The sequence below is a fragment of the Cyprinodon tularosa genome, unplaced genomic scaffold (genome assembly GCF_016077235.1).
Source record: "Cyprinodon tularosa strain WSP-4 unplaced genomic scaffold, ASM1607723v1 ctg1221, whole genome shotgun sequence".
In the NCBI taxonomy this organism is placed as follows: domain Eukaryota; kingdom Metazoa; phylum Chordata; class Actinopteri; order Cyprinodontiformes; family Cyprinodontidae; genus Cyprinodon; species Cyprinodon tularosa.
This window is the reverse complement of record NW_024038028.1, coordinates 1-25,602: the sequence shown is the minus strand read 5'-3', so window position 1 is coordinate 25,602 and position 25,602 is coordinate 1. Positions and strand designations below refer to the sequence as shown.

Genomic DNA, 25,602 nt, shown 5'->3' with positions numbered 1-25,602 from the left:
CCCTGTAGATGATGTCCTGGCCCCTGTACTGAAGACATAATACTTAAAAGAAATTCTAATGATGATATGCGCTGAAACAGACATGGTTACTGATAGGCCCTTTGGATCTATTTCATTCTTTTTCTTTACAAATTCTGTTTTACTAATTATTCCAAAACAATAAGCTGATAGCTTCAGTGGTATTTGGATAGGATCCCAGTTTTCATCTGCTAAATGTTTTTTTTTCCCACAATAAATAAAAAATGCCCTAATTGTTACAAATTAATTGTACAGTTTTTCTTGAGTTCTAATTCAAATTTTATAGAAAACGGTAGTTTTAACATAAATTAAGTCAAAAATATGTAAAATTCCTAAATTATAAATGTATATTGATCTAATACGTAATAGAATTCTATTGGACCTCATTGAAAATAAATTTCACTTCATGCACTGCAAAAAATATAAATCTCAATAAGTTATTTTTTCTTAAAATAAGTGTGTTTTTCCTTGATTTGAGGAGGTAAGTAAGACACTTTGCCAATGGAACAAGACAATTTCCTTTTAAAATAAGAAAAAACTATTTTATCGTCTTATTTCAAGTAAATATTATCTAACTATCTTATTTTAAGAGTGAAAATACTCATTCCATTGGCAAATCATCTTATTTACCTGCTCAAATTAAGGCTAAATATACTTAATTTAAGCCATTTTTTACTTATTTCTGGATTGTTTTTGCAGTGTGCAGCTCTCTTCATATATTTGAATCCCTTGCCCTGTTTTTTATTTCATGCTTTTCTGTGCCCCCATGAAAACACGCTGGCCCCCTCCTTGCCCCATGGTACATTTGGTCTAGATCAGCACTGTTCCTCACCTTCACTAGATGTGGTTATATTCTGCTGTAATTGCTATATTATATTATATTATCGTTTTGTACTCAAGGATTGATCCTCTGCCGACTCAAAGGATGCACAGCTTTAAGTGGTAACTAGGGGACTGCCAATCCGGGATAATTTATCCGACTTGCGGGCATCGGTGAACAACTATCTACATCAGGGAGACTCCTGGAACTTCCGGGAGGCTTGGGATGTCTGCTAGTATTATCCATGTTTCTGAACCAGTGAGTGGGTTGTGTTCCCTTGTATGTGCTGAGTGCTCTGCTCCTCACCTCCTCCATATAGATATTGGAAACAATAGATGATAGTGGGGATACCATGGCACAAAAGCGTCATCAGGTCACAAATCTGGTTAGGCCTGTATTTCAGGGTTCCATCATGTTCCAATTGTGTACTGACTTTGTTCACTGCCTCTAATGTGGGAATGCAAGTTAAGAAAGAAGTTGCATCAAAAGAAACAATTTCACAGGGAGCAAATCTCTCAAATGCTGTTTTTTGGAAATAAAGTCTATGGAGTATTGTATGTGGTGTGGAGTGATTCCAACAAATGGAGCCAAAATTGTTGCACAGTGTATTGCAATATTGAGTGTCACTAAGTTAATGCTGGAGTTATTTCTTTTGTTATAGGAAAAAACAATTGCACCATAGTCTGTAGACTACTTTGTATGTTTAGACAATCACAGCTGAGCTGTAACTTTGTTATCGAGAAAAGCAAGAGGTGCTCCTCTGCTAAAATGGCTCATTTGGGATTTGTTTGTTTCCATAAATCACTTGGCACACACTATCAGCCATTGGTGCAGTGAAAGGATAAAGCAGGGTTACTTTACTGGAAACGGACACATCAATTCACCTTCTTTGCTGATGCTTTTGTTGGTTTTCCGAAGACATGTTTTTATATGTTTTAATGTAGATGCTCTTTTTGTTTCAAATCTAATTAGTCCTTCAAGCTTTGTGCTTTATATTAATTTTGTTCACTTCTTTTTATTAAATGATATAATGAGTACTAATGAAACAAAGATAACAGATTTTTTCCTTTTAGGATTTCCAGGACTTTTGCCAAAGTTTTATGGACCTGTTTCTGCTCTGCTTTTTCTATTCTATTTGGCTATAGCTGGTGGAAACATTTTCATTTTAGCATTTATAGCATGTAAGCGATCTCTTCAAAAACCTTCTTATTTCATATTTTTCCATTTGGCATTAACTGACTTATTGTTTGGAACTGTAACCCTGCCAAAAGCTATATCAAAATACTGGTTTAATAGTAGCATAGTTTCATTTTATAGTTGTCTTATCCAGATGTTCTTTGTTCATTTAATTAGTGCAGCTCATTCTTTTATATTGATGGTGATGGCTCTGGACCGTTTTATAGCAATTTGTTCTCCACTGCGTTATACCTCCCTGTTTAGTAATAAAACTGTTTCCTTGCTTTGTGGAATATCGTGGCTAGTGCCGACATCATTTATGATTACAAATATGTTTGAAATTTTGAGAGTACCTTTTTGTAACTCAAATATAATTGTCCAATGCTACTGTGACCACATGTCAATCTCAAATCTTGGATGTGAGTATGTACGAGAAGTTAAGACTATTGCATTAATTTTTGCAATGATTAGTTTGTTGGTGCCCTTGGGATTTATAATCTTATCCTATTTTGTTATTATTGCTGTTGTCCTAAAAATATCTTCCCCTGGAGGCTGCATAAAGACACTGTCTACTTGTACCCCACAACTTATAATCACATGTTTGTACTATTTGCCAAGATGCTTTTATTACCTGGCAAATTTTGTGGGATACACTTTCAGTGTTCCTGTTCAAATAGTTATAGTAATGTTGTACAGTCATATACCAGCAGCTGTAAATCCACTAATTTACTGTTTGCAAACAAAGGATATCAAGGAAAAAATAACAAAGAATTTTCTCTCTTGGAAAACTTACACCATAAAACCCAAGTAAGACAAATTGGTGAATAGGACAGAAAATGTGACAAGATATTTTTGTCACATTTTTGTTCTCTATTTATACTCTGCTTGGAATTTAGATATGGATGTGTTTATTTCTTTAAAGAGACATACTTTTACTAATTTTGATGAACGATTTTTATTTTTACTCTTCCAGAACTTTTTTTCATTTTCGCTGTGTTTTATTATTTTGTGTTTGTTCATATTGAAAATAACTTTTCCTAAATAAAGCCCCTCTAGGTATCTTAAGTCAAAAGTTAACAAAATGTAAAACACAACTTCATACAAGCATTAATATTTCCTAGAAACCTCAGCATTTAAGCGTATGCAGAACTTACAAAAATACAAATGAAGTAAACAAATTAGTTCAGTAAATAATATTTTTTATTCAAATGCTAAACTAAAACTGTAAAAAGAATGTACCTGCACACGAAATCTGAAACGTTCCAGATTATGTCAACGGTGAATGTCTAGAAGGGATACTATTTTTAGTTTGTTTTAGACAAAAATCTATCTTTATGCACTGGTCTTAGGACTCAAAAATGTCCAGATTAATATCAAGAAAAATGTTTAAAAACAGCATTGGCACCTGACCAGATGATAAGAAAAATATTTTGACAAGTTGAAATGTTCCCACATTGCAACTTCTGTTTCAGTCATCTAGCAAGATTTAGGTAGAATTAATCATCTGCATCTATTCTTATTTTACCTGTTATGTGTTTTAAAAATGGTAGTAGTATATACAGCATTCATAACTAGCACTGCTATTGTAATTGCATACCAACCTATCTTGTCTTCTTTCTTTAAAAGCAGTATCAACTAGTTTAAATCTAGTCATTGTTAAAGTTTAAACTTTGCTGTCTCAATCGTGCATGTACATGTTGTTTTATTCATGTAAAAACCTAAGACTGCATAACTTTTAATATTTTTCACTTTATTCTGACTAACAATGTACAGTAACTATGTGTATAAAAACTGTGATTTGAAAAAAGGATTAAAATTTGCAAATAATAAATATAAAAAGCCTGCTTAGAAAGAATCGCTTTAAGGCCTTTTAAAAGCAGCAACTGTCTGTGCAGCTGTCGTGCGGTCTGGAAAGGATTTTTTTTACTATTAATTCTCTAGGCAATATTTTAGTATAGTAATAACAGTGTTATGCATGTCTTATCATTTTAATGCCCAAATAAGGGTGGCAAATATGTAATTTAATCAGATAACACTCTGCCATATATTGTTTTGTGAAAGAGGCCCAACTGGCTGTGTGTTAAAACAACAAAGGAAAGTGTGAATCAAGCTCAAATCACGGTGAAAAACACATTCACCACAACTTCCACTCAAGATATAAGAATTTATTAAAAGAGATCAATAAACCCCAAGTCAAACACATCTATCTTTTTCACAACACTATCTTTTTCTGTGCATGCACCCTTTCAGGTGTACGGAGCCCCCTGGGTGGCAGGGTAAAAAAAAACAAAAAAAAAAAACGGTGGAAATCCGTGGGCACGGACTGATAAACTGAGCGCACGGTTTTCCAATCCGTGCGCGCAGATTAAGAAACTGTGCTCTTGGTTTATTAATCCATGAGCTAGGATCGATAAACTGAGAGCACAGTTTCTCAATCCACAGGCACAGGTTAATAAACCGAGAACACAGTTTCGTAATCTGTGCGCACGGATTGGAAAATCGTGCGCTCAGTTTATCAATCTGTGCCCACGGATTTCCACTGTTTTCTTTTTGGTTTTTTTTACCCTGCCACCCAGGGGGCTCCATACAGGTGTATATGTGTGGTGAGCTAAAGTTTCACCCAGTCATTGAAATTAACATTTCTCACCACAACTCTTTGAAAATGTCCGAGGGTCGTTAGAGAAAAATTGTCTACAAAGAGTATGAGAAGAAGAGAAAGGCCTCAGAAGAGAGAAACAAGACTAGTCTTCACACATTTTCACCAACTGGTGGTAAGTCTGACATAGAGGAAATTGCAAATCTTCTTTGGGAAAGTAAGCTTGTATGAGCGATGCACAAACAGCAACAGCAACTTTTAAACAGAGCGTGGACAAGGTGAAAAGGGCTGTTGCATGCTCTCGTACGCGTTTAATAGGCGTTCACTGTTGGGAGCAGGTACATGGTTGTGCAAGTGCTTTTTTTTTTAAGTGGAAAGGGCAGTTCTTTTCAAAAATTAAGGAAAATCCTCCCCTATTAATTTTACTGTTATATACACAATTGTTTCACAGACTCTGTTCCCTTGAGTCACATTGCTTTTGGTTCACAATCTGTGTGCCATATTCTGTGTATAATACAGTACTATTATAGCAACTGTGGAGCAATCTTCTCTCTAATTTGTGCCCTTGCACAATATTGCACTGTTCACTCATTCTCAGCACACAAGAGAATCTAAGCAGCACATAAAATAGAATAGAAAATCCCTTTATTGTCCCACAGTGGGGAAATGTTACAGCAGCAGCAAAAGGTTAGAAAATAAAATAAAACTCTAAATACATAAACTGTAAATCAAGATGATTACAGACAGATAATATGAAAAAAAAATGTTGTATGTCATTTTGAATTCATGTATCATTAGTTTCACAACTTAAAATCAACGATAAAAAAAAAAGAAGAAACAAATGGGTCCAGTGTACATGAACCGAAGAGTCCACCCCCCCACCACCCCCCACCCCCCGCGCACAGATTTTGTTACATTATGTGTGGAAACGGCGAACCTTTTGCTTGCGAAAACAAATTCAATGTAATAATAATTTAAAAAGGAGCAGGATATACATTCATCTTTATTTCATTTTGTTTGCGCTCTACCCTCTCAGTCTGCTGGACGTTAGATGTGCATGCCAGCTTTATTGAATAAACAAAATTTAGCTGTTTTAGCTGATGATCCAGCTACTCTTCGATGCCAGTTTAAAAAATTACTATCAAATCAGTTTTATAATAATGAATAATACGTGAATACAAGTGCATAAATAAATAATCCAACAAGAAGAATAATTTTTTACCAATCTAGGCTTACAGAACAATGAAACTCATTGGTTTGTAACAACCTTGTTGTCGAACATGAACACATTTGAACACCTGTTCAATGCACACCGTGATGCTCAGTGTGACTTTTTTTTTCCTGCTAAATTCAAGTACATTATAAAGCACAAAAGTAAATCGGGGTCATAGACTTAGATGTGAGGAGCTAAAGAAGATCTCACAGGTTGCAAATATTTGTGCTACATTTCAAGCATGCAATGCTAATTGTGAAAGATTTACTTTAATGAATCACATCTAAACAGCATCCAATTTGAGAGGATGTGGTTACGTACCCTTTTTTGCAATTATCAGGATCTAGGATGCACTGTTTTATATGTATTGGCATTTTTTGATATTATTGGAGAGAACAGAACAAGACAATCAAATAGACCAGCAGTCCAGTTTATACACTTTCCTGGCCAAAGCTACACTTTGTTTTAAAAATGCATACTGCATATCTCAGTACATATATTTCTTCTAAGGATGATTTATATGTTTTACAAGCACATTTTTAATTTTAATTTATCTTCTCTCATTTTCCCAAGGTGATGAATAACAGTTTAACAGTGTCTTCTAAGTATCTTAATTTTTTGTAATAAAAAAAAATAAAAAAAAACAATTCAAGCAAAACATAACTTTGTTTTAAATCTGAATTATTCCTGCCAAGACCTCATTTAGACCTACAGATCTAAACATATTATAGAACTGTTTGTGCAAGTAGTGTTTCAGATATTATCTATCAACTGTGCACACTAAACTATCCCATGTCAAAAAAATTCCTCAAATAATTTCCTCATCATCACTTTGCATATCACAATGACAACTCACCTGCAATGGTATACATGCAATATGTTCAAACACTGCAGCATAGCTGTCAAAAGTCACTGGCACATTTATATTTGTGACCCACTGTTCAAACATAGAAAAGGGATCACTCTTGGAATTGTCCTGACCTAATGTGGAGGTGGATGTTATTTCAAAGAATAAGGTACCTGGAAAACTACCATTCTGCCTTTTGTTGCACTCAGATGGTAAGGCCTGCTCCTGTCTATAGTATTTCTTGCTAGAATTTATAGAAAACTGACTATCCTCAGACTCCAAGAAAGTAAATGCACTGTCTGTTTCACATTCAGATAAGGTCTCCATTACCGTAGTGGGCTCTATGGGTCTAGACTCAAGTGGAGCATTCAGTTTGATAATTTCTTCAAAAGTGAGTGGTTGTGTTGGCTCAAGGAGCTCTTGTTGAGGGAATTCTTTTGTGTAACAGGGTATTTTTTCCTGCTGTTGCTCAGTATCAAGCTTCCAAATTGATCCTTTGTGTAGTGGGGCAACATTTTGAGACTCTGGGGGGCATTTTTGTTTACCCCTGTTGTCGTTTTTTAACTTATGTAATAGCACCCTCAAATCTCCCCACTGGTTTGAATCATTTTCAAGACATTTTTTACTGCATAAATGTTTGTCCCAGCTGAGTTGTAGTGAGTTGTTGTCAGAATTAATTGCACTGCAAATGCTGCCAATCTCGAAATACTCCAGCTCACTTGGAAGCCTCAGTTGTGGACATGAAAGAAAAGCGTCATTATCAATCTTTTCATCTGACCTTCGCTGAAATGCACTCAGTTGATCATTAGGTCCAACTTTCACAGTAGAAAGAGCAGCCTTTGGCAATTGGATGGAATCAAAGCAAAAATTTATATTTTCTGTTTTTTGCCCACTTTTGCATAGGAAGTTCTCATTGTAATAGTTTGAATCATGTTGTCTTAGTCTATACAGACCCACAGATATACATACAACCACCAGAATGGTGATCAGAGGGAGAACCACCGCTATTACCCATAAAGGCCTTTTGTGCTGTATATTTGAGCACTCTTCATTTACAGTGGAAAGGCAGATATCACAATAATTATGAGAGACATTCTGCAAACAGATGCACGAACTGTTCAGCATTGCAGGTCTACAAATCCTCCGGTTCTGACAGTTTGAAACACAGGTTCTAAAGGTATTTTGTTCATAGCAAGGGGAGAAGAGACAGACACCTGGAGAAATGCAGCTGGACTGGGGGAGAGTTGAACTAGGCAAGACATCCACCATTAAACTTTGTCCAATAATAGGAAGAGTGTGACCATTGATCCTTATGTGCTCCACACATCCATTAAATCCTGTTACCAAAAGAATGTAGAGACATCAAGATTGCTCTTAAGATTCCTCTCCTAAAATAATACAATCACAGACAACTTCACAAAGTATACTTGGTCACTCTGTTAACACAAAGAACAACTTAATATTTTTGGATTTCTTTATGTGGAGAGGATGGTTAGTTAAAGCTAGAATAAAGCATTACAATGAAGAAAAACTGAAATGATGAAATGATAATAAGAATGATAATTTCTCGTCTTAACAGAAAGTTGCAAAAAAAAATCAAGTGAGCTCTTGTGAACTCATGTTGTGTGAAATGATCTTAGATGTCAGAAGACAATAGGCAGACACCTTGTTTAATTTATGCCATAAAAGCCTCAGATTGGTCTAAAGATAAAAGAGGCCTGATCTGGAGCTGGAAAAGTTTACCTGATGAGTTGGTCTGTAACTACATCAATATTACTTCAATGTATCATTGCAAGAACAGCTTAATAAATCAGATAATAAATAAATCAGATTACCTGGATTTTGGAGCTTGGTTTGTCTTTGTGGCACTGCACCGAGAAAAATCTTTTCCAAATGAACAAGTTTTAAGTCCATGTCTCTTTCTGTGACGTTTAAGACCATTTTGTCATCCACAAACAAATAATTGTTACTCCCTCTGCTCAGTAAGGACAGACTGTGCCAGAGCCCATCAGCAACTAAAAAGTCAACTGTTAACTCTGCCTTATGTCCTAAGGTTGTGTCTATGGAAGTGTACACAGGTTTTCTGTCTTTTACCTGAAAAAAAAAAATAAAGAATCATATCTTAATACATCAGTCAGATACATCCTATCCACATGTTGAATATATATCTTTTTACAGACCATCAGCATAATGTTTCCTGTCTTCCCAGGAATAAAGAGTAAGGTTCCTCCCTCTTTTGTTTTGAACTTTATCGTGATCAGAGTTTGGTTTGTTTTGTTTTCTTGTTTAGTATTATCCATTAAGTCTTTGACCAGAAGATCTCTCTTGAATCTTTCTTTGATGACATACTCAATGTATTCACTCTCCTTGAAGCTCATTACAAGCTCTTCGGATATTTCTGTTTCAGAAAGGGAAGTAAACAAGTTCTCAGTTTCAATTTTACACAAAATAAAAACAAAACAAAAAATCTATATAGGTGTAACGCTGTAGACTCAGAGGGATAATCTGTAGTCATCATGACAGCAATACAGCTTCCTGAAACACAGCAATATGGCAGTATGGACCTTTGAGGCCTTGAATCGTTTGTTGTTTCCTTAAAGAAATATACAGGTGGTACAAATACAGTCATCATGGTTCAAGTCAGTGGTCTCTTAAGTTCTCCTGCTGAGCCCTCCTTTTATTTGCAGATTTTCAACAAATCAATTAAGAAAAGTCAACTGCAGTAAACTAAAAATTGTAAAAGTAAACTGGGTTCAAATCACAAAAACAACCAAAAATGTAATTATTTTAAGTTCAACTATATTATAACTAGATTTTAACATTCCTATTAAACATTTTAATGCCCATTAAAAAAATTATTCTAAATAACTCTTAGAATGGGTAATGTTTTTTCACTGTACTAATAATGTACACTTATGTGTGTCCTAAGCCTCTAATTGAATGTCCTTTAATTGAATGTCCTCCAACCTGACAAAAATACACCAAGAGACAAATACTTTTCCATGGCTTACTGAAAGCTGCTCTAAAAGGTGTGGGTATTTACTATTAAAGGGGTCATAGAATGCAAAACTGAGTTTACATTGCCATTGATGAATAATGATAGTTCAGTGGCTAAAATGGACATACTGTACAGAGAAGTTCAAACCCCATCGACACCTCCTTTCTCTGCAAATCTCACAATTCTAAACTTTCACCATAAAACGGGCAAATTCAAACGAAGCACCGAACTGAAGTCAATTCAGGGATGTTGCCTTATTTGGTTCTGGCCTGTACTTTTGTCACGCTCTAAAATTGACATACAGTAAATGCAATGTTGCAGGCTGCACAGAGGAAGGGGAAACTTTTCAAAGTCTTCCATAGAATCCGAAGACTCGACAGGCATGGATGATGTTTGTGTATCAGAACATCCCTGCAAAGTTTAAGGCTCAGCTGTTCATTTGCTCTAAGCATTTTACACAAAACAGGTTTCAAAATCTTGGACAGTTCAAAGCAGGATTTTCTAAACTTCTTTTATTGAGTCAAGGGGCTGTTCTAACCATAAGGCCATCACAACTGTAGCTTTAAGTATGATTCTGTCACTAAGCTGTTGATAGCAATGCTAGCATATCTATGGTAACCAGATTTGGGGATGGAGTGACCGCACCCGAACCGGGTCGCTCTGTCCCCAGCCCCGGAGCTCACAGCTCAGTTCTGCTGCACAGTAGTCGACCAAAATCCCGGACAATTTTGAAATTCCCTCTGGACATTGTTTTAGGTATGAAAAGTAGGACATGTCTGGGAAAAAGAGGACGTCTGGTCACCCTACCATACCAATAATTTGATGTTTCAGTGAGTGAGTGCTTGTTGCTATGTTGTGTCTTTGCTCAGCAGCTTCGCTCGTTGTAAACCAACCAATCATCTATCTCTCTATCTATCCATCCATCCATCTGTCCGTCTGTCTGTGTACTTTTTTTTTTTTACCTGTATCACAGTTTCTTCCTCTAAAGGCAGCTTTGCACTCACAAACATAGTCCGACCAAAGGTCATGGCATATTCCTCCATTCTTGCATGGGGCGCCATTGCATTCTGAAGTTACTGTCCGAAGACACCTTTTTTTGAATAATTAGGAGAAAAAAAATATAAATCTTCCTTGGATTTACTAAGATACCGGTATGTCCAAAAAAGACGGATAAACTTGCTGCATTACAATAGAAAATTTGTTTGTTAATTCATGGTATGTGGTAATTGTCTAAAACACTACCTGTTAAAGACATTGTATGTTGCAAGACCAAAAGAAGGTCTCAGCAGGATGCCATTGATGTAAATATTTCTAATGCATCCAACAAAATCATGTGTTTTTATCTGATTTGGATGTTGTAAAATCAATTCCAGACTCCTCATTCCACCAAATGTCAAGTTGGTAATGCCAACATCCAGAGTCCTAGAAAATGAAAAGATGAAGACAAATCATTTAACTAGGTTGGTCAAACAAGCTAAAAAAAAAAAAAACATACACATTTAACTTGTTTTTATAAGTACTAAATCCAAGACACTCTTGTAGACACAAGAGTTTTTCAAGATCAATCAAACTGTCTGTATGTTATTTTGATTAAACCGTTGACAGATTTTACTTTGTTCCCCAAAGTTACCAATTTTTTTTCATTGCCACTTTTTCTCTCCTTCTATCTGATACATGACATCCTGTGGAATTGCTTCATAGTACCAAACAGGACAGACCAGGGTCTCCCTGAGAATTACAGAGCCACAGTTGCAGAGAACTGCCAGTGGTCTGTTTACCTCAACGTATTTTGATTCTGATGGACATCATAGGACCAGGTTTTCAGAACTAATAGAAAAGGGATCAGATGTGTGTTGGCCTTTAATTTATAGGTACCTTTCTGAGATGATGCCATCATCTTCTGAAAAACAAAATCCATTGTTCTCAACATCTGTACAGTTGTCCACAATCAAAGATCCCATCTGTTAAAATTACAGATCTGCATTAAAATGTTATAATGTATGACTGATCAATCTTGTGTAAATAGTTCAAACTCACATTGCCAATCCTCCTTACAGTAACACTGTGAAAAAGCCCATCTGCAACTTGTTTAAATGTCTGCAACCTTACAGGTCCCGAGCCCAGGTCATAAGAGAGTTGTATTGTACCACCAAGTATCTCCAATGCCAAGAATTCTCTGCTGGTTGATGTTCCAGAATTATACAAGAGTAGGGAGTCTTTTTGCACTGTTGCAAACTCAAAATAAATTAAATTAGCTCTGCTATCCAGTGGGGGAAACTCTATGAAGGACATTTCTTCAAATCCGTAACTTAGCTCTTCACAGTGGATACCACTGACTCCTGAAAGAAAAATAAATTGCAGAAAATTCACTAGTGTGAAGTCATTAACTTTTTTTAAAGACAGATATTTTGGTGCTAATATGTGCAATAATACCAAAATCATCTTTTTGCATAAAAAATATTGATGTTAATGCAAAACAGAAGGAATAGAGAGCATTTTGCAATGACAATGTTAGAAAAGGACAATGAGTTTAGCATTTTAAAGGAGTCTGTGGCTCTACAGATTAACAGTATTGTTTATATTAGGCCACAACTTAAATATTGGTAATTTTGATGTATTAATTAAAAGTATTTTAACATGTAGATGTGACGCACAAGTGGCATGAAAGGGTGTTGGTCTACTGAGGATATTCAAGCTTTAAACCATTGGTCGCATCGAATAACTTTAAATCTTTATTTAAATTCATGCTGTGGTAGAATTGAGTTTCTGGCCACCATAATAATTGCTATCTGAGTATGCCTTAATTTTAGTGCCACCGACATGAGTGTGCAGTTACCAGTGTGAGCACGCAATGAGACCAGTGTGCAGCTGTCTGCGACGGGCTTAACTCTGTCAATTTTTGTTCCATCACCTGTGCACTTTTTAATGCGCTCAACAACATTTCTGTGCGCTCTTGGCTTCGTCTCTGCATGTGATTTGTTTAACAGTATTTATATGAACTACACCAACCAGCCAGCCACAGACAGGCCTTTTTGCATTGATGTGCTAAATGCTCCTTATTGTCAGGCCCCTGAAGGCAATGCTCTATGCAGAGCTGAACTGTCAAAGTTATGTCAGTATTAGAAATGAAGCTTCTGTTTATAGCAAAAATAAATCTCCTACGAACAATATTGTTTTCCTTGTTGCTAAATATATAATTTTTATCATATTTAGTGGAATAAATTCCGCTATAATTATTGTTCGTGGACTATTCACACTGATTATAACATTCAACCAATCCAATGGTTGAATAGCTTAAATATCCAATTAGGTACAAAAAATATGTGTTGCTGTGGGTTTTTCGATTAAAATGCGACCAATTTCGATTAATTAATTATAAACATGTGATTATTTACAGACCCTGGGGCAACAGTGGTATGGGAAGCAGGAGTTTGCCCTGAAATGTTGTTGTGTCCTTGGGCAGGACAATTCACCCAAATTTCCCACTGATGGTAGTTAGAGGGCATGGTGGCGCCAGTGTACGGCAGCCTCACTGTCCCAGGGCAGCTGTGGCTACAATGTTGCTCGCCACCATGCGTGTATGAATGAGTGAATGACTGAAAGTAGTGTAAAGCTTTTTGGTCAAGTCTCCTGAGTTGAAAAAGAGCTACATAAGTACAGGTCTTTTACCCTTTTTACCACTTAATTAACTTGATTAAAAATAATAATCCCATCCCACCACTAGTTTATCACAAATTGTTTTGCAATCATGTCATGCATTAGTAAAAAACACATTACATTGGTCTAAATGTAGATTATCATCAGATGTCACCAAGTCACTATATGCTTTTGAAAAAAAATTTATTCGAATTGAATGAACAAGTGACGGCCTATAATATTATGAATGGTTCTTCAGTATTATAACAAAATAAAAAATCTTAAATATATATAAAAATTTTTTTTACAAAAGCTCCAAACACATTAACAGCTCATTGTTTTTCCATTTTGGTTTTTCCATATTTCTTTTTAATCTTTCACGCTTGCATCACATTTATTCTCACCAAAGGGGCAGTTGCAGAGGAACCCTGTTTGTAGGTTAATGCACTGGCCCTGAAAACATGGTGTAGATCTGCAATGATCTTTGAGCCATTCACATCGTTCTCCTGAAAATATAAAGAAACAGGTTTTACAGGCATCTTAATCTTCATTTGGTAACACCTATTAAATGTTGTTTTTTGCAGGATTAACACTACCTTCAAATCCAGCCACACACTGACAGTAGTATCTCTCCTGCGACTGAATACACGTCCCACCATTTTGACACTTCACCTTAAGGCACTCATCCACATCAGCTGAGCAGAGAGAGCCAGAGAAGCCACTCTGACAGTAACAGTGAAAACTTCCAAATGTGTTTTCGCATGTGCTGTTATTTTCACAGGGATTCAGCTCACATTCATCAATGTCATCTTCACACAGTGAACCGCTGAATCCAATGGGACAGGTACAATTAAAAATCTCTTTCTGTGGTGACACAAAAATGACAGCCAGGCTTTCTAGGACAGCAACAACCTGGCTGATGTGAATGTTTTTGTTGCATGTGGCACCATTCTGGCAAGGGCTCATAAGGCATGGATCACTGGTAATGTGAGAAATTGTCACATTGCTTTGGGACTCCAGTAACCTCTTATGTCCAGCAGATATACTACTTGCTACCTTGTTGTTTAGATATTGCCCATTGTAGTTTTTCACAGCAGCAAGTAGTAGTATGTCCATGCCAATATGCTTGATTCCAAATACATGAGTCTTTGAAGCCTGAAGGTTGAAGAGGCTGTCCAGGGCTTTCACAAACTTTAAATAACTATTAGTTAAGAAGTTTTCCATTGAGGGTGAGAATATGTAGAATAATATGCAACTGTCTACAGATGCATTTGTAAAACCTTTGTAGTTTACATAGATACTGTTATTTACTGGAAAGTGAACCTGATCGGTTGCCTCCACTGTGACATTGAATGTGGCCTCTCCCTGAAAAGGGGACGACCATAGCTCACATGTGCCGTTGGGTATCTTAAACATGTTCATTGGGCCATTTTTAATGAAACACAGGAATATATCAGACTCATCATGATCCTCAGGATGCACGTTACCAATCATGCCTCCATTAAAAAAACTGCCAAAATATTTAACCTCAATAAAGATGTTTCGTGGTAATGGGGCGTTATCATTTTCATCCTCTACTATAACGTGAAGCGTTGTTGTTGAAGACAGTGGGATCGGAAACCCTGTATCTTTTACCACCACCTGCAATCGATAGTCAGAGATATGTTCCCGGTCGAGAACACGTGAGGTAAGTAAAACTCCATCCTGAGTAAGAAAAAAAGCACTTTCTGCTGACAGATTTAATAACCAAAAGATAAAAGGACCTTGATTTGGTGGTAAATCAAAATCAAAGGCGTGTAATTTGGCAACAATGGTTCCTTCAGGTTGATTTTCCTTTACTTGAAAATTAGTTGTCATGAGTTTGGGGGCATTGTCATTAATATCAACTATAGTCACAATCACATTTGTTGTCCCGGTGGCTGGTGGAGAACCATTATCAGTGGCCGTAACAGTGAGATTATAAGTAGGCCACAGTTCCCGATCAAGAGGAGAGTTTACTAAGACAATACCACTAAGTGGATCAATGGAGAAAGAGGAGTTTGTGTTTCCATCTACTATCGTAAAGAAGAATCGATTCCAGTGGAGTACGGAGTCATGGTCATAAGCACTTACATTTAATACAAATGTCCCAATTGGGCTGTCTTCCTTAACATTTGCCTCATAGCACGTGGAGCTAAAAGTTGGTGCATAATTTGTATCAATTACATTAATGTTGACCAATGTCTCAGCTATGTTTGTGCCATTTATAACGCCAGAGTTCTTTGCCAAGACCTTTAAAGTTATGTTGCTGTTGCCTTGGTTTCTCAAACTACCACTTGTATATATATCTCCAGTAAGTTGAACAACATCAAAGCCTAAATGCTTGCCATAGCCAAACATTAGATAAAACACCTCACCTTGAGGACCACTGTCATTATCAGTGGCTGCTACTTTTCCTATTGATGTTCCAACTGGAACATTTTTGAATACTGAAAAGCTAAAACTTTCTTGAATGAAGGTTGGGCTAAATTCATTAACATCCAAGACGTGAATGATGACATGAGCCAGACTGAACAAGGTGTGTTTAGCAGTGTTTGAAGCTTTCACTGTAATATCAAATATGTGTTTATGTTCATAATCAAAGACAACCAAAGTAGAAATAATCCCATTTCTTGGATCAAGTGCAAATTTATCCAAACTACCAGCAATCAGAGAGTAGGATATTTGTGCATTTATCCCTGAGTCCATATCAGTGGCCATCACATCTAGAATACTTGTTCCAATTTTTGAATTTTCCGTCACTGCTGTGAAATACTCAGACAACAAAAAGACCGGAGGATTGTCATTTACATCCATAACTATCACAGTAACATTCAACCAGGCATATTTAGATATCCATCCACCATCTGTTGCTTTTATACGCAGATAATAACTGCTTTCTTTTTCATAGTCAAGCTCTGTGGTAAGTGTTAGTAGCCCAGAGAATTTTCCTACAGAGACTGGAAAATGTTGATTTTCAGTACTTATGCAGTATGTAATTTCACCATTAGGACCATAATCCCAATCTTCAGCTTGAACTTTCCCAGCCACTGATCCAACAGGCAAGTCTTCTGGGACAGAGATTGTGACATCTGATTCACCAAACCTTGGAGAAAACTGATTATTCCCAATTATCTTAATGCTGATTTTAGTTTGAGAAGTTAATGGAGGAAAACCTTTATCTATGGCTTCAACTAATAAAGTAAGTGACTGATTTTCCCTTTCTGCTAGATTTTGATTTAGGAATACCTTTCCACTGTTGGTTTGAATCCCAAAGAGATCAGATGCATTACCTCCACTGACATTATACTCAATAAAATCACTGCTATTGACATCTGGATCTGTTGCAGTGAATTTTACTACTTCAGATCCTACCAGTAGATTATATGGAATGGCAATAAAGGCTGGTAAAGGCAAAAACATTGGAGGGTGGTGGTTAAATGGTTCTAATCTCACTGTGACACTGGTATTGCTGTGCAGAGGGATGCTGCCACAATCAAAGGCAGCAACTGTGAAGGTATAGATTTCAAAAGTTGAATTGTTTAAAATGAGAGGCTGCTTTGCAAAGACCTCCCCAGAAGAAGTATTTACCCCAAAGAAATCATTTGAGGGTTCAATTATATAGATAACCTCACTATTTAGTCCAATGTCTGCATCTGTTGCAGAGACCTGCAAAACAAAAGCCTCTGGGTGTTTGGTTTCAGGGATGACAACTGAATACAAATCTTTAGAAAAAACTGGTCTCATATCATTGAAATCTAAAACAAAGATAGTTGCATCAGTGCTAACACTCCATGCTGAATCATTGGCATTTACTTTTAATACATACTGATCTTGCTTCTCCCTGTCCAGAGACCTTTTAACGATGATGCATCCAGTGCTGGACTCAATATCAAAAGGGAGATTCTGATTATGGTCAGATATATGGTAACTAATTTCTGCATTAGAATCAGTGTCGTCATCGGTTGAGGTGATTTGCAGAACTGTGTAACCTATAGGAGCATCTTCAGAAACCTCTGCAAGATACATTTGAGACAAACTAGGTGCATTGTCATTCCTGTCCAATACAGCAATGATGACTGTTGCATGATCTGTATGAAGAGGGTTACCAGGCTCTGCCGCCTCAACTGTTAAATTAAAAAAAGGAATACTTTCTCTATCTAAACTTATGGTGGTGCTAACCAAACCATTTTCAGGGTCAAGCATAAAAGACTCATCGATATTTCCTTCTGTTATTTTGTACCATACTGTGCTGTAAGTGGGCGAATCTGCATCGATTGCAAGAACATCACAAACTATAGATGGTGGGGAATTCTCATAAATCTCACACCTGTATTCAGCTTGGGTAAACTGGGGGGGGTTATCGTTTACATCAGTTATATTTATTTGAATTTCTAAAAATGATGAAAATGGAGGCCAGCCAGAGTCCCTGGCTTCTATCAGTAGAGAAAATTCCCTTTTGCTTTCATAATCCAGTGAGTTGTGAACTGTCAACGCTCCACCTAATTGGTCTACATGAAACATGTCTTCAAAGTTTCCAGAAGCAAGATAAAAAGAAATGGGTTCAGCTCTGATGCTTGCTGCAGAAATAACAGCCACTACTGTTCCCACTGGTTGGTCCTCAAAGAGAGAATAACTCAAAACATCCACAGTCATCTCTGGGAAATCAGAAATGTTCTGAAATCTGATACTGATAGTAGTGGTGTCAAATTTGGGATTTTCACCCCCATCTTCTACATGCACATTGATAATAATATCCTCTGTCTTCAGTGAATTAGAAGTGAATACTGTGCCACTGTTTGGATCAATTGAAAACAGGTCTGAACTTTGTCCATATAATGAATAATGCAGCTGCGCATTCATGTCAGTGTCTCCATCAATAGCTTTCACTGCACAAACAACTGAGCCTATGGAAAAAATGAAACAAAAAAAGTTAATTCTATTCAAAACAGTGTCACCTTTACTGTCACAAGGGAGCAGCGCATCTTACCTGGAAGAAACTCTGTGGGTACATAAGCTACGAAGGGACTATCCAGAAACTGAGGCCAGTTGTCATTAATATCACCAACCAGTACAGTAACAAGTGCAGAGCTTGAAAGAGGTTGTGTGGGATGCATGTCGGTTCCAATCACTGTCAGTGTGTAGAAGGCTACAGTCTCCCTGTCTAGAAAATCAGTTGAAAACAGTTCTCCAGATGCTTCCTCAATAGCAAAAGGTGCATCCATGTTTTCCATTGAATACCTAATTAGGAGACAAAATTTAACGTTCTTAGTATGTCGTGCCTCATAAAACAATAAAGCCTCTGAACTTTCACATTTTGTCAAGGTGCAACCATAAAGTGATGTGATTTATTCTGTTATGTGGCAGACCAATGCAAAGTAGAGCATAGTTATAAAGAAAAAAAACTATTCATGGTTCCCTTTCTTTCTTTATAAACAATCGTCAAAAAAATATGACAGAGGTGTATATTCAGCCCCACCGGGTTTGAACTTGCTAAGTCCACCTTTAGCTGCATTAAAAGCTGCATTCCTGTTAAGGTAGATTAAAAGGAATAAGCATTTCCAGCTTTTTAGCTTTTATTGTCATTACACTGTCACAAGTACAGAGCAACAAAATTAACTCTCTGCCTTTAACCCATCCCCTTGGGAAGCAGTAGGCTGCTGTTGTGCGGCGCCTGTGGAGTAGTGTGGGGTTAAGGGTCTCAGTGACCCAAAGTGTCAGTCTGTGGGAGTGGGGCTCAAAAGCAGAACCTCAGGATTCCAAGCTCTATGCCCTAATCACTTGGCCGCCACTCCCACACATTTATTTCTAAACTTTGAATAAGCCATTCTAAAACTTATTATTATTACTAATGATGTTTTGTCCTTAACCATTCCTTACATTTGTTGAAGAGTTTTAATTGATGATCTATTACCTTAGATCTTAAGCTAAATGTCTGTTTGTGTCCGTTTGGCTGCTCCTGTATTCATACGTTGCCACATTATGATTTCCTCAGACTTGACAAAGTTTTTACACCACTAGCTGTCCCTGACACAACCAGGATTTAAACCTGGTCCCCACATTACAGTCAGTGACTTAGGCCACTTCATCTTGTGGATAACATTATATCTTAAGGTAAACTATCCAGAAACTGAGGCCAGTTGTCATTAATATCACCAACCAGTACAGTAACAAGTGCAGAGCTTGAAAGAGGTTGTGTGGGATGCATGTCGGTTCCAATCACTGTCAGTGTGTAGAAGGCTACAGTCTCCCTGTCTAGAAAATCAGTTGAAAACAGTTCTCCAGATTCTTCCTCAATAGCAAAAGGTGCATCCGTGTTTTCCATTGAATACCTAATTAGGAGACAAAATTTAACGTTCTTAGTATGTCGTGCCTCATAAAACAATAAAGCCTCTGAACTTTCACATTTTGTCAAGGTGCAACCATAAAGTGATGTGATTTAGGGTTTGAACTTGCTAAGTCCACCTTTAGCTGCATTAAAAGCTGCATTCCTGTTAAGGTAGATTAAAAGGAATAAGCATTTCCAGCTTTTTAGCTTTTATTGTCATTACACTGTCACAAGTACAGAGCAACAAAATTAACTCTCTGCCTTTAACCCATCCCCTTGGGAAGCAGTAGGCTGCTGTTGTGCGGCGCCTGTGGAGTAGTGTGGGGTTAAGGGTCTCAGTGACCCAAAGTGTCAGTCTGTGGGAGTGGGGCTCAAAAGCAGAACCTCAGGATTCCAAGCTCTATGCCCTAATCACTTGGCCGCCACTCCCACACATTTATTTCTAAACTTTGAATAAGCCATTCTAAAACTTATTATTATTACTAATGATGTTTTGTCCTTAACCATTCCTTACATTTGTTGAAGAGTTTTAATTGATGATCTATTACCTTAGATCTTAAGCTAAATGTCTGTTTGTGTCCGTTTGGCTGCTCCTGTATTCATACGTTTTCACATTATGATTTCCTCAGACTTGACAAAGTTTTTACACCACTAGCTGTCCCTGACACAACCAGGATTTAAACCTGGTCCCCACATTACAGTCAGTGACTTAGGCCACTTCATCTTGTGGATAACATTATATCTTAAGGTAAATGGTTACATTTTATTTTATTTAGGGGTATCAGGGTGAAGAGGGGTACATGTAAATACCAACCAAATTTTTTACAATTATATTAGTAGGAAAAAAAAAACTTCACCACGTTTTGTTGGTCTGCCACATAAAACCCTTTTTTAAAGTGACTGTTCACCTGACTTCACTGCTCACGCCCTCGTCAGCATCAAATGCTGATATCATTGCAAACACTGTGCCTATTGGACTGTCCTCAGATACTATAGTGTTGTAGAGGTCCTCTGAAAACTCAGGAGGGTTATCATTGACATCATCCACAAGGACATGGATTGTCATTGTGCCGGTTAGGGGGGGCAAACCTTCAAATATACAAAGTTATATTAATGGAGTTAAATTTATTTGAAAAAAATATTTTTTAAATGTTATTTATATACTGACATTGCACTAACTGCAGTTCTTCTGTAACATGTATTACCTGAATCAGCTGCTGTGATGATGACAACATAAAATGATTCTTTTTCCCTGTCCAAGCTGTGTAAAATCTTAAACACACCATCAGGAGTGACAGAGAACAGACCATCACTCTTATCTTTGTGTATAAAATAATGAAGCTGACTGTTGATCCCAAGGTCTTGATCCAAGGCTGAAACCTACAAAACAAAGCAAAGGATTGTTACATATGGATAAATAAGATTAAAAGATTCTGTTCACTTGGCATGAGGCGGTTCCATATATCTAGGAATATACCTTATTCTCATCCCTGTAGGATTAATTGTGGATGCAGCTTCTAGTAAGATTTAGAAGTAAAGCAAATTTTTGTAGGTAGTCATATTTAGCAAGTGGTATTTTTAACTAACTGAATTAGTTTTACTAAATGTCTATTTTAATGCTGCTCTCATGTTCAGATAAATCCCAACTTAAACATGAACCGAAAGAGAAGTGAAATTGTTCCTTCAGTTGGCGGCTTCAATATGGCTGCTGCTTTAAAAAAAAAACACAAGAAAGAAAGCCCTTTGGCCCACAATGTAGCATCCATCAGGGAGGAAATATTGGCTTCTCAATAGAGTTTCTTACTTTCTGTCAACTTCTTTACATTTCTGTCATGTGTGACACGTCATTAAAAAAGTTTATACAGATTACTAGTGCAAAAAATATTAATTGGTAATCAGTAATGTTTTTTATGCTTATTTATTTTAAAAGAACTGTCATAATGCATGCAGTCATGCAAGTCAGCTTCAATGAATGATAGTTGCACCTACTGTATAATTGTTACAAATCATAAAGGACTGTAGAAATAAGGTGGATTCCAAATTCTATTAGTAACCTATAAATATCTTACGTCATACAATATCTGCGGTTCAAAATCCTTGTAATGGCTTCACAATGAGAGCAGAGTCAGTTTTTCCTTTCTTTATATTGAAAAGATTGACATTATGCTGCCTCTACGCCACCTTCTGCTGTACGCTACCAGTCATCCAGATAAGAAACTCTTTTTTACATTCTCTACTTTACAAAGAAGACAGATCGGATGTTTAGAAATGTTTCTTAAGAGCCAAAGAGCTGTAGCTTGCTGCCCAAAGGAGCCCTATCTATTACTTTTATTTGTTTTCAAACCAAAAACAAGAAATACATTGGTGGCAAAATATCTGCAATCTCAGCAGATAGCACAATTTGGCAGATGACTAGGAGGTTTTTATACTTTCATTACTTTGTATATGTTTATATATTTTCAGCAAAGTCTACTTATGAATATGTTTACTAAATACAATCTTGATATATTTAATAAAACTGTAACAGTAATATTTACTTTTTCAAGTGTTACAGCTGTAACACCATAAAACCATGGTAATTTTCCTAAGGCATATCATACAGTGACAGTTTCATAAAGGCCCATGCCTAATGGCGTCTACATCAAGTATGAAGCATGAGTTATGGTGGTACCTGGTATGTAAGCTCAGATGGATTGATTTCATTCTCCTTCACATGAATGATCAGGGTTTCTGGAGAAAGCAGCGGCGTCACGTCATTAACATCCAGCACTGTGATGCTAATAACAGTGGTAGCAGATCTAGGTACATCCCCTTGATCGACAGCAGTTAAAATTAAGGTGTAATTTGACATTTTTTCTCTGTCAAGTTTATCCATGATGTACAGCACACCTCGAACTCTGTCAACCACAAAAGGACCAACCGGCGTCAACATGTATCGCACTAGTCCATTTGATCCAATATCTTGATCCCATGCCTTAACGTGAATGAGAATTGTCCCTCTTCGAACATCTTCTTTGATGAGCAGACTGTAGTTGCTTTGTGAAAACACAGGTTCATTGTCATTTACATCCTCGACATGGACCATGAAAGTCATTGTGCTGGTCATTTGAGGTGAACCCATATCAGTAGCTATCACGGTAATATTCAAAGTGTCCACCTTTTCTCTGTCAAGTATCTCCTCCAGGAAAGTCTCTCCACTTCTGTCATCAATACTGAATGTCCCTCTAGAAGTGTTGCTTAAAAAATACAAAATCTCTGCATTGGATCCTGCGTCTTTATCTTCAGCATGTACAGTCATAATAACGGAATGCAATGCAGAGTCCTCCGGTATACTAACATGTTTGGCAGACAGAAATAATGGAGCATTGTCGTTGATATCCTCCACTATCACAACTATATGTGCTGTGCTGGTGAGCTGTGAAGTCACTGGCAGGGCACAATCATTGACTGTGACAGTCAGATTAAAGGAAGCTTGACTCTCACTGTCCAGCTCTTTGTTCAGGCATAAACTACCAGCTGAGTGTATGAAGAACATGCCCAGCTCATCACCGCTGGCAACCATCAGTTCCACTTGTCCATTTTCACCTAGAAGGAAGAAGACAAAAATACTGTATATTATATATTAAATGTCATTAGTCTTCAGATTTATTCAACCTACTATGCATAAATCATAGCCATAAGATAAAATGTATAAAAGACTGATCTTTAAAATGTGTTTTCTCATTTTAACCCTGATCAAGAAATCAGAATAGAGAGAAAGGTTCTCACATAGTTTTGTCATATATTAAAACAAAAGAAGTGAGTTTTACTCGTAGTAACTTTACAAATGCATCTGTATTAACATCAACATTTCAATACAAGGAAATATGATTTTAGCAATTCTGGCTTAGTTTTGATAGACAGGTTTATATGGCTCTCATTAGCTACTTAAAGGAGAAGTTTGGTTTTTAACACTTTTAGCCCATTTTCTGTAGTGTCCAGGATGAAATCGAATGATCGACACCAAAATTTTGACAATTGGTCCTGTCTCTGCTTTTTGGCTCATTTAGAATCCACCCCTGGCTGCTTTAGAATGGCTTCCATAGAGCATGTCCGATAATGTCCTTAAAACAACCTTAAACGTTCTTTTTTTAAAATATGCTACTCACCGGGTCGTCAGCGCTGTTCAATGACGTTCCAAAAAAAGTTTCGTAAAGAAAAAACATTCCTGTAGTGTTTTATTTAGCATTTTGTAAATCCCATTGAGTTCTGTTGGAATAGTCAATATTCCCCTGCCACCGGAAACGGAAATGGGGCCTGTTTACACAGTTGTAGTCTTTTCGCTTCACTCTGTGTACTCCGACGTCGAGAATCAAGAATCCACCTTTCGTATTCCATTTTCAGAGTTTTTTAAAGTGTTTAACAGAGACGTTAGCACCTCGAAAATTGTAACTGAACGTTTTACAAAAAAATAAACTATCCTCTTTTTGTAGGATATGTTGCATTTCAAGATGTGAAGAGGTGAGATAGTGAAGCATGCACAAAGAATCGGATGTATTGAATAGGGAAAGAATTAAAACATGCAAGACCAGAACTTGACAACAATTACTTAATTTCCAGGCTTCCATGCCGTTGAAAAATACCTAAACCTCAAACATTATTGCCTTCGTCTATATATCAAAATCAGGACAATAGGGTAGGAACTTGCTTCCTATTCTGCAAGAGTGAACCTTAGGGATTTGTTTCTTTTTTTAATTTATCCTTGATTTACATTAGTTTCAGAAGTAAAGTATGAAGTCTGGATTTAAAGAAAATAATTAAATGACTTGAAGAAGTCCTGTATACCATGGTAGACTCTTACCATCATCTTTGTCTGACACATTCAGAGACAGGAAGGAAGTTCTGACACGTGTGTCCTCCAGTAGTGATGCAAAGTAGTTGCTCCGACTGAAAACAGGAGGGTTGTCATTGACATCGAGCACATTAAAGTAGACTCTGGCACTGGATGCTTGTAAGTCCCCCTGCTGCCCCTCCACTGTGAGAATGTAAAACCTTTGTGTTTCAAAGTCCAGGTTACGGGATAAAAGGAATTCCCCAGAGATGGGGTTTAGAAGGAACATGTTCTCCCCATCGTCCTCCTGAACCGAGTATGTGATAGGTGTGGGAAACTCCATCTTCGCTTCCAGCTTTCCCACAACAGTTCCTAGAAACACAAATGCAGATAAGTGCTCTGTGATCCAATAAAACGAAAAAGAAATGAAAAAAAAAAAAATTGTATTTATGTTCGCAGTGTGAAGACAAAATAAGATAAAACAAGAAGATACTTTGAGCATGAGATTAACTGTTGTTAACAAACATCCATGTTTTCTAACAGAAGAAGAGATGCGAACCTGGCATAGTGTCCTCCTTTACTTGAAATGAATAAACAGTTTTGGAGAAAGCCATCTGTGCTTGCCATCTGCTATGAGCAAACGAGCTGATGGCCCCATGTTTCAGCTCTGCATCGACAGATGTATTATACCAGGAAGGAAGCTTATGCTGCTTAACATCAGAAAATTCTCTCCCACTTCTCAGATTCTCTGAATTTACCAAAAAAGGCTCATGACAGACCACCATATTAAAACCCTGTGTAATTATGAGATAAAAACAAACAATCTTTAATGCATTTTAGTAACCACATACACATATATGTATATATATATATATATATATATATATACATATAAATGTTATTAAAACTTGTACTCAGGTAAGAACAGCATAAGCTTAAAATGTGTTATCTCTAGTTAAAGCAAAAAGCTGATTAAATTTTATTATGAACCGAGTAACATTTCATAATATCATGTTTAACTAGAAAATTTCTAAAGAAATTTTGAGGGGGGCCACCTACTGCCCGTCTGGGTAACTGTGCCAATACGGCCCTGGCAAGTGACATTGGGGCTCCCCAGACCAACTGCTTACGCCTTTGAGGGC

The 25,602-nt window shown here is 36.9% G+C and overlaps 3 protein-coding genes across 3 annotated transcripts; 1 reads left to right on the top strand and 2 right to left on the bottom strand.

Annotated features, from left to right (window-relative positions):
• The first annotated feature begins 1,742 nt into the window (after positions 1-1,742).
• Positions 1,743-2,854, top strand: LOC119777328 (olfactory receptor 52E8-like). The gene has a single exon (XM_038276157.1). It carries the CDS (start codon positions 1,869-1,871, stop codon positions 2,823-2,825), a length of 957 nt encoding a protein of 318 aa, XP_038132085.1. The 5' UTR covers positions 1,743-1,868; the 3' UTR covers positions 2,826-2,854.
• Positions 2,855-7,922: 5,068 nt separating this feature from the next.
• LOC119777324 (protocadherin Fat 4) lies at positions 7,923-18,567 on the bottom strand. Its single transcript, XM_038276153.1, has 10 exons — positions 18,313-18,567; positions 13,901-18,229; positions 13,709-13,810; positions 11,706-12,007; positions 11,544-11,629; positions 10,911-11,090; positions 10,631-10,758; positions 8,851-9,068; positions 8,506-8,764; positions 7,923-8,058 (listed from the first exon to the last, which is right to left on the bottom strand). The coding sequence occupies exons 1-10, from the start codon at positions 18,554-18,556 to the stop codon at positions 8,045-8,047; spliced, it is 5,862 nt and encodes a 1,953-aa protein (XP_038132081.1). The 5' UTR covers positions 18,557-18,567; the 3' UTR covers positions 7,923-8,044.
• Positions 18,568-19,431: 864 nt separating this feature from the next.
• On the bottom strand, positions 19,432-25,249 carry LOC119777323 (protocadherin Fat 4-like). The gene is made up of 6 exons (XM_038276152.1): positions 25,020-25,249; positions 24,491-24,832; positions 22,322-23,235; positions 20,856-21,030; positions 20,559-20,739; positions 19,432-19,654 (listed from the first exon to the last, which is right to left on the bottom strand). The coding sequence occupies exons 1-6, from the start codon at positions 25,243-25,245 to the stop codon at positions 19,432-19,434; spliced, it is 2,061 nt and encodes a 686-aa protein (XP_038132080.1). The 5' UTR covers positions 25,246-25,249.
• Positions 25,250-25,602: the final 353 nt, after the last annotated feature.

Bases quoted from the DNA above. Each gene is read 5' to 3' on its own strand.
- LOC119777328 (XM_038276157.1), top strand. From the start codon at position 1,869: ATGAGTACTAATGAAACAAAGATAACAGATTTTTTCCTTTTAGGATTT.
- LOC119777324 (XM_038276153.1), bottom strand. From the start codon at position 18,556: ATGGAAAACATGGATGCACCTTTTGCTATTGAGGAAGCATCTGGAGAA. The intron at 12,008-13,708 runs GTGAGAATAAAT...TTTTTCTTTCAG, and splicing joins CCTCTGCAACTGCCCCTTTG to GAGTCAGTGGTATCCACTGT. The intron at 9,069-10,630 runs GTAAAAAAAAAA...TTTCTGAAACAG, and splicing joins AGGAAGAAACTGTGATACAG to AAATATCCGAAGAGCTTGTA.
- LOC119777323 (XM_038276152.1), bottom strand. From the start codon at position 25,245: ATGGTGGTCTGTCATGAGCCTTTTTTGGTAAATTCAGAGAATCTGAGA. The intron at 24,833-25,019 runs GTTCGCATCTCT...TTGTGTTTCTAG, and splicing joins AAAGGAGGACACTATGCCAG to GAACTGTTGTGGGAAAGCTG. The intron at 20,740-20,855 runs GTAATACATGTT...GTATATTTGAAG, and splicing joins CATCACAGCAGCTGATTCAG to GTTTGCCCCCCCTAACCGGC.